Source organism: Apteryx rowi, unplaced genomic scaffold, assembly GCF_003343035.1.
Source record: "Apteryx rowi isolate R43461 unplaced genomic scaffold, aptRow1 scaffold_264, whole genome shotgun sequence".
Classification (NCBI taxonomy): Eukaryota; Metazoa; Chordata; class Aves; order Apterygiformes; family Apterygidae; genus Apteryx; species Apteryx rowi.
The window spans coordinates 80519-92793 of NW_020449019.1; the positions used below are offsets into that span (position 1 = coordinate 80519).

The following is a 12275-nucleotide window of genomic DNA, read 5'->3' on the forward strand; positions in this document are numbered from 1 at the left end:
CTAGGTTGGTGGGCAAAAACTTACAGAAACATTATTTAAGGTTACTATAAGGAACTTAGCTATAAGACACCTGGTTAAATGTAAGAGAATCTGTGTCCTCAACTTATTTGTTATGGTAAAATAACAAATATAAACTTGCCTTATATAGAACTACTTAGCTCTATGTCTTTTTTATTCTTTGCATAATTCCTTTTTTTTTTTTTTTCTTATTTTCAGAGCCATTGACTCTTTGTTTCCTGGAAAACGAAGCTTCCTTCTCTCAAGGTCTACTTTTGCAGGATCAGGAAAGTATGCAGGACACTGGCTGGGAGATAATGCAGCAACATGGGATCACATAAAATGGGCAATACCTGGAATGCTGGAATTTAACCTCTTTGGAATTCCTTACGTATGAAACAGTAATCTGTGATTTCCTTTCAAAACGAACACATAAGAAATGCTCTGTATATCCGTGATACCTGATTATCTAATCAAAACTATCTGTACAAACGTCTTGTCTTTTAAGCTGTAAATGAATCCCTTTAGGAGTCTGATTTATGTTTTCTTCCCAGGAATAATTGATTTTAGCTTTAGGCCATTTTCTTATCTTGATTATGTAGGTGCATGTTTATCAAATATATTATTTGTTTCAATCCACCTTCTAACTCTACTATTTTTCATTCATTTTCAAATGCAATAGGAACACCTATTTATTAATTAAATGCCCATATTACTTTTCATGGTTTGATATTCTTTGGTTTTTGGATTGCTTTGCTAATGTATGCATATTAGCACCAAACAGGAAGGTAAATATTTGGCAGAAAGAGAACAATGAGCAGTGTTAGCAAGTAGTTAACTTAATTTTCTGTACTACCTATACTTGACTTAGAACAATTCTGTTCATGTAGATGGTGGGCTGTAAATGTGTTTGCAGACATCTATTTGACTTTACTGAAAAATAGGTATTTACCTAGCTACTTCTGCTTCAAATAATATCTTAGAAACTTTAGTAATTCTGGAGTTGAATCAGAGCAAAACACAGTGGGCAAATTTAGGTATGGATGAGAGATTTGAAAGAAGACAGATTTTACATAGAAATGTGTTGAATGGCTCTATCACCCTGGCTAGCAATTAAGGATGAATTAATAAATCTCTGAAAATCACTACTTGAAGATTTTTTTGTAGAGATTAGAGGTGCAATGTACTGTACTTATTATGTATTCTGTTTGTATTTTAAGATTGGAGCAGATATTTGTGGGTTTTTTGATGACACCACAGAAGAACTTTGCACACGATGGATGCAAGTAGGAGCATTTTATCCATTTTCCAGGAATCACAATACTGAACTACGCATAGTAAGTTGTACATTCTCTTACCTAGTTTTGTGTTACACTACCACATTTCCACACACTACCACATTTCCATTATTATTTTACCACTAATAATTAGATAGTTGACTAGTTTAAAATTGGTACAACCTTAAACTCTCGTTATGAAATTCTAGTTCCAAAAGGTTTAGCTTCATAGGGATTAATTATATGCACTCAGGTGTACATTCATCTGACATTGACTTTTATCCCCATTGGTCATATATACAATGAAGGGCACTTGCTGCTATATGACCCATCATCCTGACTCTTGGGAGTACCTCCTAGTTGCATCCAGAATGCATGTGGGCAAGGAAGGGCCTGCAGTACAAGGCAACCCTCTCTTGGACTGGTTTACTGGAGGTCCAGGACCTCAGGTCACACTCTACAAGGCAGACACCTTGCAGAGGTGCACCACTGAATTGCAGTATCTTTGAAGCAGCATCCTACTTCTGCATATCTGACATACAGTGTTTTCCAAGTTTCCTCTGCATAAAACAATAGTAATATGTTATTTATTTTCAGTCTCAGGATCCTGCTGTGTTTGGAGCTGATTCAGTTTTGGTGAAATCATCAAAGTATTACTTGAACATACGCTATACTTTGCTGCCTTACCTGTATACACTCTTTTACAAAGCTCATACTCAAGGAGACACAGTTGTACGGCCAGCTCTGCATGAGTGAGTTTACTAACCAGACTTCATGCTACTTTTACTAGGAAGAAAGAATTGAGGCAGGTTGAATGCTGTCAGGGACTTTCTAAACACATGTATAATTTGTGAAAGACAGTGCACATTGCAATACGTATAGACAACTTCTAAATTCATGAAATACCACTTTGAAGTAATCAGAAGAGTAATCAAAAACCATCTATAATTTCTGCATACACAAATATGTTATTTTCAATTACTCTAAGAGTTGCTACAAAATGTCATAGGCAGTTAATGAAATTATTCTCACCATGTTAATGGAATTATTCTCACCAGTTAATGAAATTATTCTCACCACGTTTCAGAATTTTTGTTTCCTTACCTGGCAACTCTTGAATAAAGCTCTGTCAAATTCTAACAAGAACATCCACACACAGACACAGTTATGCATATGTATAATCAATATTAACTAAATTAGTAATCCTGTAAATTTACCTTCTAAATTTCATATTGCCTCAGATGAAAATAAAATTGTGATGTTGTGATGACTTTTCAATAGTGATTCTAGACGATCAGTAACTTGAAATATTAAGACTACTCACGATAATATAATTAGTAAATATAATTAATGTTGTTATTTTCCCATTTGTCTAGGTTCTATTCTGATGAAGCAACATGGAGTGTTGATAAACAGTTCTTGTGGGGTCCTGGGCTACTTATTACACCTGTACTTGACCCAGTATGTTTCACTGCCTTGACATCTACCTCATAATGAATTTAAAGGGAACAGGGACACTATTCCAGTTCTTTTTTTCTTACAGGGAATTTCAGACTAAAATCCCAACAACTAAAATTTCTTGACCCTCTATTCCTGTCATTCTTTTATTCCTTTGCTTAGAAACTACCTTCTAATTTTCAGCYAATTCAGTCTTGTGAAAATATTATTATTCAGCTTAAAAGATAGGTTTCCCCTACTCACTGCATATGCATTTTCCCCTGAAGTCATGCTCCATCTCCTTTTCTTAAGATGAAAAGAAAAATAGGGTTTTCTACTTCGCAGGTGAATCTAGTAAATTTGCTCTGGTCCTATTCTAATCTGAACTGCATGGAAAATGCAAAATAAAGAAGATTTAACAATGCTTGCGAATATCCTGTGAGACGGTGTGTTTGAAGTGCTGTGACTCTGGGTTGGTACAATGAGCTATCTTATTATGGAACTGAGAGTTTTGACCAGAACTGTAAACCATAGTCCAAAAGAGACTGCAGAGGCCCTTGTTCATTAGCATTAATATAGCTATGTCTCCAATGGAAATATGTCTCTTGATAAAAACTTAGATAAATTCATTTTTCGTGGATACAGAATATAAATGATATGGTTGTCCTGAGACTCCTAACAAGCCTAGGGTGTTTTTTTTGTTTTTCTTCGTTTGCTGCTTCTAGTAAGAGAGCCCACAACTCAGAACATGTTTTTATCACTGTCTAAATGGAAAATCTTATACATTGTGCTATTAAATCCTGCTTCTGTTTTCCAGTCCTCTAGAGAATCTAATTCTTCTCTTATGAAATTTTCTTATTGTGAACTTTATTATGATTTTGGAAATTTTGGCTTGTTAGATTAACTTGCCTTCAAATCTGAAAGTTGTTTCTTCATTTGCCTTTCAGGGTGTGGATGTAGTCCAAGCCTATATTCCCGATGCAGTATGGTATGATTATGATACAGTAAGTGCATATGTAGGATAATATGGTGTGGCTTTCTAAATATCTGTACAATGAAATAGGATTGTCAGCTCTGCTCCTGGGATAGAGACCTAAAGGAAAGCCTGTAGGAAGGAAATAGTGGGAGAAGGGAGGATAGGGCGAGTGCAGGAATCAAAGCCCCCACAAAAAGGATGCACAGATGTGGATAGAATGCAGGAAATACAAAGACAGACTGAACGAAAACTTAAGCAAAGATCATGTTTGAAATAGTGAAGTATAATACCAATAATAATGCATGAAACGGTTTGCAAATATCTTTTCCTAATCTCATTTCTGCAAGTGAGTTTCCCCTACTGCTGGGATGATCAATTTCATGGGTGAAAAGGGACATTGTTCACTTCAAATGTTTAAAATTAAATACTGAGAGGTGTTGATTTATAACATGATAGCATATTGACCTATGGCTATTTTATTTTTTCAACCATTGGCAGTTTTATGGGTATTTACGTAACTTAAACTTTTTACTAAAAGGAAGAATTAAGTTAAAACTCAGGCTTTAAGACAGCATTCATATCAGTGAGTAATGCAAAATACCCATTCACTTTTACATCCCTGTTAATAAGGGAGCAAAAATCTCATGGAGAAAACAATGGATTGATATGTACCTACCAGTGGACAAACTGGGACTTCATTTGAGAGGAGGCTATGTTTTCCCTTTTCAACAACCAGCTACCACAACAGTTGCAAGGTAAGTTTTAAGACTGAATGCTTTTTTGACTATAGTGTGAAATATGATTTCAAGAATGGGCTCAGGACTGTCAGTCTGCAAATAAGTAGCAGCCTACTGTATTTAGTATTTGCACTTTGAAATTTGGCAATAACTGTCAGTCACAATGCACTTACACAACTTACTGCGTAATGTATTTAGTGATTAACTACAGATTTTTTTTGTGTAGCATTTTGTAAACCTGTCATATATTTTAATCCATTTACATGAAAATTATTGGACATGAAAATCTTGGGCAACCAAGGACTAATATAAGACAATTCTCAAAGTTCTGCAACCCTATTTATATTTTTAATATTAATATTAAAGATGAAGTAAGACTGTCTGTTTATTATACATCTAAGATAAATACTTTTTTCACAGCCGTAAGAATCCTATGGGACTTATAATTGCACTGGATGACAATAATGAAGCTTCTGGAGAGTTATTCTGGGATGATGGAGAATCAACAGGTGAGCAGAATAAATGATAGCTGAAATATTAATATTTACGGATTTTAATCTTCTCACTGATTTTACAGAATAAGAATAAGTCAGTGTGAATGTTGATTTTAATAGGCAACAAGCTATTAACATTTTTTTCATCACTTTTAAGTGTAAAAATAATGATTCTTAACTCATATTTTTTCACTTATTTGGGCTTCACAATAGTCTTAAATATGTAAAGGTTTGGTGCATTAGCATGCTGACTGTTAAACCACATTGTCGAGATTGATGTATATTCTGGTATTTATTCAAGCCAGTTTCAATGAGTACAAGAATGCACCTAAACTGTGTTTAGCAATAAGATTCAGTAGAAGATGGAAAAATGATCACTTTTGAAAGTATAGTTTATAGTAGAGTTTACACTCACACAAAGTGTTTCCACAAACAGGAAACTTCCTGAACATCTTCTCTCCACCAGCTTATACACTACACCAAATATAAAACGAATGAATCTTCAACTCTGAGTTTTAAAAATAATACAAAAAAACAGGATTTCAAAACAATTTAAAAATACCAATACCCAGGATCAATTCAACTGAAGATTTGAATTGGCAGAATGTTAAATATAGAAATTAATTTTCCTGCTTTGAAAAATAATCAGAATTTCTTATTTTACTGCAGTTTGTGCAGCATCTGTTTAGTGGAATAGCAATCTTGATAGCAGTTTCTGAATATAAATATAATAATGATAATAATAATTAGCAATATATTGGTCTCTAACTGTAGCACTGTCCTGTTTTCAATGCCTTTGATTCTGCACTGCAATTGTAAATTCTTTCTCCACATTTTAGGTACTGTTGACAATAAAACTTACATTGCTTATGAGTTTAAAGTTTCCAATGTAAGTACTTTTTTTTAAAGGATCTTACTTTCATTTTGAGTTTTAATCAATAATATCTTCTAAGGGTATCCTTTTTTTCCCTTTCCCACAGTATTTACTAAGAAATATTTCATTAAGTCTACAAGGTATCATTTTCAAAATATTGTCATCTGCCTGGGGTGTAAATCTTGTATTTGCCTTTTGTTCTCCTAATTACTTTTAGTATCTGAAGAATCCCTACTTCCTGTCACCTAGTAAACTTAGCAAGAAAGTTTATAGAGCAAGAGAACTGTAAAACATCAGTGGCAGTTAAAACAGAGTGTGAAAGGAGATTAATTTATTGTTTATGATTCTAAGAAGCTGTAAAACTGAAAAAGAATCCTGGTATATCATAAAATTTAGCTGAGTTTCTCCAGTGAGGGAGAGGAAAATGTCTGAACCCACAGAATCCACTTGATTATTTTTATTTATTTATGTATTCTTTAATAAGAATTACTTCTGTTTGACAAGGTAAAGTCCGGATAGCTTTTCTATTCCATATTGCTTGGAGTTTTCATATCATAAGGATTCCAAATAGTATGATATCTATTTTTTGCATTAAAATACTAACTGCAGAAGTTATTCGTTCCCTTGCCATGTTGAAACACCAGGACAACAATTCAGATAGAATGCACAGGAACATGGAAAGGGAAGTGTGGGAATAGAAGTGAGAACAAATTCATAATTTTTATTTTTCTTAATTCATATATCTGATAATACTCTGGATATGAAATCTCACTTAATATTGGAGCTTGCGACTGTAACTGAATCATCGGTTGTCTGTAATGGTGCCGAAGGTTTACTGTGAATGAAAGCTAACGTAAATTCTCACATAGGCAGCAGTAAGGAAGATACATAATGGCATATATGACAGTGATGGCACAGAGCAAATGACTGGACTCTTAATCTGATATTGTCCAATGTAACTGAACAGGACCTAGCTCTTCTATATCATGAACACTGAATGTAGTCTTTCAATTGTAAGATCCAGCAAGATTAGCAATCTCTCACTAGCAAGATTCCAGTAGAGTAGAGGTATGTTGCCCTATCACAGACACCTGTTATCTTTTTCTTATTTCTGAAACCAAAAAGGAAGCTGATATGCAAGTATGAAGCATGTTATATAGAAGGTAGAAAACATTTTGTAGCTTTTAAGTGATAAGAGCAAAAAAAGGATGACAATTAATATGATAAGGAAAAGGCTTACTTTATACTGCAATGTCAAGAATTATCTAGGAAAGTTAAATGTAACTCTTAAAATTAAATCGGAAAAATTTTGGCAATATAATGTGATTATTTTATTATTTCTCAGAATGTTCTACAAATGAATGTTATAAACAACAATTACAATGATTCAAACAACTTGAAGTTTGAAGAAATCAGAATTTTGGGATTGGTCCAGGAACCAACAAATGTTACTGTATCTCAAAACAATGCTGTGCAAAGTTCTTCACATAATATCACCTATTATCCTGCAGATAAGGTAAATAATAATAGAAAAATTGGAACTAAATAGCTTTGGAGTTGTGCCACCTTTATTTTATATATTGCAAAGGATAGTATTCAGTACTATTGTAGATTCCACAGAATATGCTATCTATTTTATTACAGAACAAAAGTACAATTTCATTAAACTCAACTATATGGACAGTGGATCTCAGTTTTGCTCTCAGACACTCTATGCAACACAAAGTTTAGTTAAACAGTTATTCATGTAGCTATATTTGACTTATAAGGAGAGGAATAGCTTTATTAGGCAAAATACTTACATTTTTAATGATTCTTTGAGCAATGATTGTAAAACAAAATGAAGTATGGTTTTGACACTTCATTTATCATTTTAGACAGCATTTCTCAGAGGATGAATACAGAGCGGCAGCATTGCAGTAAATGGATGCACTAAGCAGGCAAGCACAATGCTGCTAGTGGGGATTTTTCATGAAAATGTTTTACCACCTTAAGAATAGTGCTGACTTTGGTTTGAACCTGCATTGTACACTATTTATTATTATTTCGAGTTACCTGTTATCTCAGTTACTCAAACAGAATCAAAGTATTTTAACTTTTCCTGACCACTTACACTGAAATTTAAAAAGGCTAAGGAGCTAGCTGTGCACTTATCTTCATTCCTTGTGTGCTTTCATAGGACATATGGGATCAGCTCTTTTTCAGGTCTTATGTGCATGAATTTCAGGTGCATGCATTTGTAAAAATAATATATTTAATGCTGCAGGACAGACACTAAGATTTTTGTTAGCTGTTAGGCAGGACAACTTATTGTTTCTGAGGCTCTGCACTTCCGCAAGCTGAAAAAAAGATCTATGTGAAGTAGAATTTAATCACTATTTATTGTTTAATATGTGTAGGTTGCTCGTATAAGAGGACTTCAGCTTGAACTGGGAAAATCATACTCATTACAATGGACTCAGGAAGTCAGTGTCAATGAAAGATATGATTGTCATCCCAGTCAAGATGCAACAAAAGAAAAATGTGAACAACTTGGCTGTGTCTGGAATGTAAGGAAAAATGATTTGTCTAAACCAAATGAGAAAGAGCATTTTAAGTATCATAGCTTTCTTTTTGTATTTGTTACTGTGAAAAAGGTAGTCTGGCAGACTGTGGTACTTTCATCATCCCACCAGTCTTAGTAGATTTTCTTTACTTCATTGAAACTAGGACCATTTTCAACACCTTAAGGTTTTCCAAAGTGTATTAAAAATAGAGGGAAAAAATGGTATTTTTTGAAAGATGATACCAAATAATATAAGAGTTATAAAAAGTAGAATAGACTTGAGATCAACATCTTCATGCAACTCTTCTTAACTGCAACTATGACCTGCAACTCTCTGTCTTTTTTTTTATTTTGCCTGTTGACTTTATCTTGCATGTATACTCGTTGAAACACATTTCAATTAAAATTGGTTCCTCTGGAATATAATATGATGAAAAATTCTTGCATCTCAGGAAATTTTTATCTTTTTGTAAGGTTAACTGTTTGCATCTCTGTCTATCAGATAGATCTAGATACCTGAAATGAAGTTCTTTATTGGATAGTTTTTATTTCTGGATATCACATGGCTATAAATATATGTCAGCAGTATACCCTTGCAGGGATGGTCTTTAGAGTCCCTCTTCAAACTACATTATTCTATGATTCTCAAAATCCAAATTTCAAAGCTTGGATATATCCGCTAGGTATGAAGTCCAAAACTCTGTTAGACATTCCAGAAGCAAAAAGCAGCTGAAGTGGTTGAACTTTCTTAAATTTATTGCACTATTAGAAACATTTTTGTAATTTTGGATATTTGGAAATGTCTTTTCATGTGAAATCACATTCTGGTCCAATTATAAACTGGATACATTTTAAACACTTGCTTAAATTGGAGATGTTTGGAATTTGGTGACAGCAGATAATAAATATTCATTAGGAATTAAGATGTGATTAGCAGGCATAGTTTCATTTGTATGACTAGACAGAATTGATGGTAAGTATTCAGAGGTGGAAGGCTAATGCATTAGTCTACATCAGCACATCCAACCTCAGAATAACTGGTTTGAGTATTTATATTCAGTTATAGCAGAAAATTGAAAGTAAATCTGATCTTGCTGTCAGGAGATCCTAGATAGATAGGATGCAATTCTCAGTGGTTATTTTAGTGTTCATTTGTATGAATAAAGAAATATAAAAGCCTATGGAAAGCTCTCATTTGATGTTGCCTGAATAGCTAAGGAATTTGGGGTACAGCCCCTTGAAGGCAGCCAAAAGGCAGCCAGATGGTCAGAGACCATATGACAATGAGATTAGAAGAGAGTAAATTTTAGGAATATCAGCAGATCAAGCCTAAAGGTCTTTTTCATGGGATTGAGATGAAGATCACAGATAAAGAAAATATAAAGCCATCTTTCCTCTGAGGATACAATTTCCTCACTGGGCTATTTGTACAGCCTTGACTAAACTATTTAACCGCATCTGAATTAGTACAGAGATCGGTGGGTTCAGTATTGCTTCTTTATTGTTCAGTAATAGCATTATGTTTTTGACAAATCTCTTCATTTAATAGCTACCTAGTAAAAACAGGATGTGTGTTAGGTAAGGAGGCCGAGCCTGGTAGTCTGATGGGATGAGGCTGCCACAGCTCCATGTCACCAGGTCCAAACAGTCGTGAAGCTGAGATTGCATTCCCAGTAGGCAAACACACATGTACAGCATTAAATATATATATATATATGTGTGTGTGCGCGCATGTGTGTGTATATTTGCACACATATATATATACTTATGTGGCCGACCACACAGATCAACATGGACAGACACTCAGGACCCACACAAACAGCACAAGCAGCAGCATCCTGTTCCCCTCTCTGGCTGATCAGGAGGAAGGTCCATTAGTGGGACACATATATACGTCCATCTTGTGCTTGGGGAGAGGAGCTTTTTCTGCGTAACCTAACGATTGGCAATATATTTCCATTTGCAGGAAGTAACCTCGGACTTGTCCATTCCCTACTGCTATTATAGTTCTGACAACATTTATTCCGTTGATGATGTAAAATACACCTCAACAGGTCTGTCAGCTAACCTCACCTTAAACAATATCAATACCAAAGCTTATGAGAATTCAACTTTACCTATTGGTACACTTCGCTTGGAGGTGAAATATCATGACAACAATATGCTGCAGTTTAAGGTAATCTCACTCTGGAATTTCTCCAAGTTTGTGTTGTTCCACTGGTGTAAAAAATATTTTATTTATGGAAATAATGTTTTTAGTCAATTTTGTATTATCTGGATAATGGCATTCTTGCCTAAATAGGCTTCTCCTTTTAAACAAACAGCTTTTATTGCTCTTAGGCCATATCTTTTCCTCTAGTAAGAATTTTGTCCCAGCTTTTAAAATGTGATTATATGAATCAAGGATATAATGTCAACGTATACATGTAATGTCAAGCAGCAACTCTGGAACTAAAGGTATCTCATTACAATGAAAGTACAATTATCAGTAGGAGTCATTATGGTTATAATTTTTTTGTTGTTGTTAACCATTCTACGTATTTTCTAAAATCTTTAATACTTTATAATTTATTACTATACCTTTAATAAAACTACTCTAAAATTTAATACATTACTAAAATGATCAGACGTCATATCTTGAATTAATTTAGGTCAGCTTATAGAATACAGAAAACCTGAAAAAGAATCTCTTAAAGCTGGCTAAAAGGTAAACTAAACTAATTAAATGAGTCATTCCTGGTCCAAAGCAAATTCTTACGATTTTTTATTTTCCAAACCAAATATTTTAAGGAAACTACAGGAAAAAACACACATTAAAAAAATAATCCTCATCTCAGAAAATTTGCTCAACAATTTTCTGTATTCTTTTTAATTAATTCAGATTTCTTATCATTATTGGCAAGGTTTTGAATGAGTCTTTATGTAAGACTGGGAATCTGCCAGTCTATAGACTCATTTCTATCAGTCTTTAATGAATACAGGAAATAGTGCTTGAACTATTATCCTGAATTCTTGAAAATTAAACTGTTGGTAGCGTTTGCTATGTATTTCATGTAATTCTTCATTCACAGATTTATGATTACCAGAACAAACGATATGAGGTTCCAGTACCACTAAATCTCCCTAGCTCTCCAATGAGTACAGCCGAGAATCGACTCTATGATGTGTCAGTTCACAGAAAACCATTTGGTATACAGGTTCGACGCAAAAGCACAGGGACAGTTATGTAAGCAATGTTCATTTTTTAAATTTCATTAATTTTTTTAGCTATTTTTAAACCAAACCATTTTGTTGTCTGGACTGTTTTAAATGCTCTGAGACTAGTTCTTCTATCCACCTCATAAAATGGTATGTCTGTCATATAGCAAGCAGGGTTTGCTTGGCCTTTGCATATGTATAAGAATATTAACCCAGGGGAAGGTCTCAGAAGGTGACCTGAGCAAGATGCTGTTTTTTCTCAAAACTGGCTAAGGTGTTTCTCTGTCACCTCGTAGTTTGACATGTGCAAGAAGTCCTCTGCATCATTTTAAAGTACAGGACATAGACATTTCCGAAGGCTGGTTTGTGAACAGTTCCCAAGTATCTAGGCGACACAACAATTTTCTGCGCTTTCTAATATTTTTCTTAGGTGACAACAGCATTTTTTGTGGAAGGACTTTGTTCATTTGTTGGGTTATTTTGGGGGAAATGGTTAGGAATACAAAAATAGAAGAAAATTATGTCTCAGCTAACTTGCAGATGGGTTTTAGTAACATGACAGTTAATAAATCTAGCAGGAGTTTCACTTCTTCCCTTAATGAAGCATTAGTCAGACCTAGAAAACAGATAGCAATGTTGTTAACCGTTTTATGTCCTATGTTTTGGTTCCAAATAAAAATGTTTTTATGTCATTCTTTAGCGAGATCAAAACTGAACTGCAAGTTGACTTCCTTTTTGCC

The 12275-nt window shown here is 34.1% G+C and overlaps 1 protein-coding gene across 1 annotated transcript in view; it reads left to right on the forward strand.

Moving 5' to 3' along the window:
• Window positions 1-12275, forward strand: part of LOC112967101 (maltase-glucoamylase, intestinal-like) — a 58105-nt gene that overhangs the window by 24923 nt on the left and 20907 nt on the right. The window contains exons 15-26 of the mRNA XM_026067872.1: window positions 217-388; window positions 1218-1334; window positions 1872-2026; window positions 2651-2735; window positions 3659-3715; window positions 4318-4442; window positions 4845-4933; window positions 5758-5807; window positions 7138-7308; window positions 8192-8341; window positions 10304-10513; window positions 11409-11563. Coding sequence (XP_025923657.1) covers window positions 217-388; window positions 1218-1334; window positions 1872-2026; window positions 2651-2735; window positions 3659-3715; window positions 4318-4442; window positions 4845-4933; window positions 5758-5807; window positions 7138-7308; window positions 8192-8341; window positions 10304-10513; window positions 11409-11563 — 1536 coding nt within the window. The remainder of the gene's footprint in view (window positions 1-216; window positions 389-1217; window positions 1335-1871; window positions 2027-2650; window positions 2736-3658; window positions 3716-4317; window positions 4443-4844; window positions 4934-5757; window positions 5808-7137; window positions 7309-8191; window positions 8342-10303; window positions 10514-11408; window positions 11564-12275) is intronic.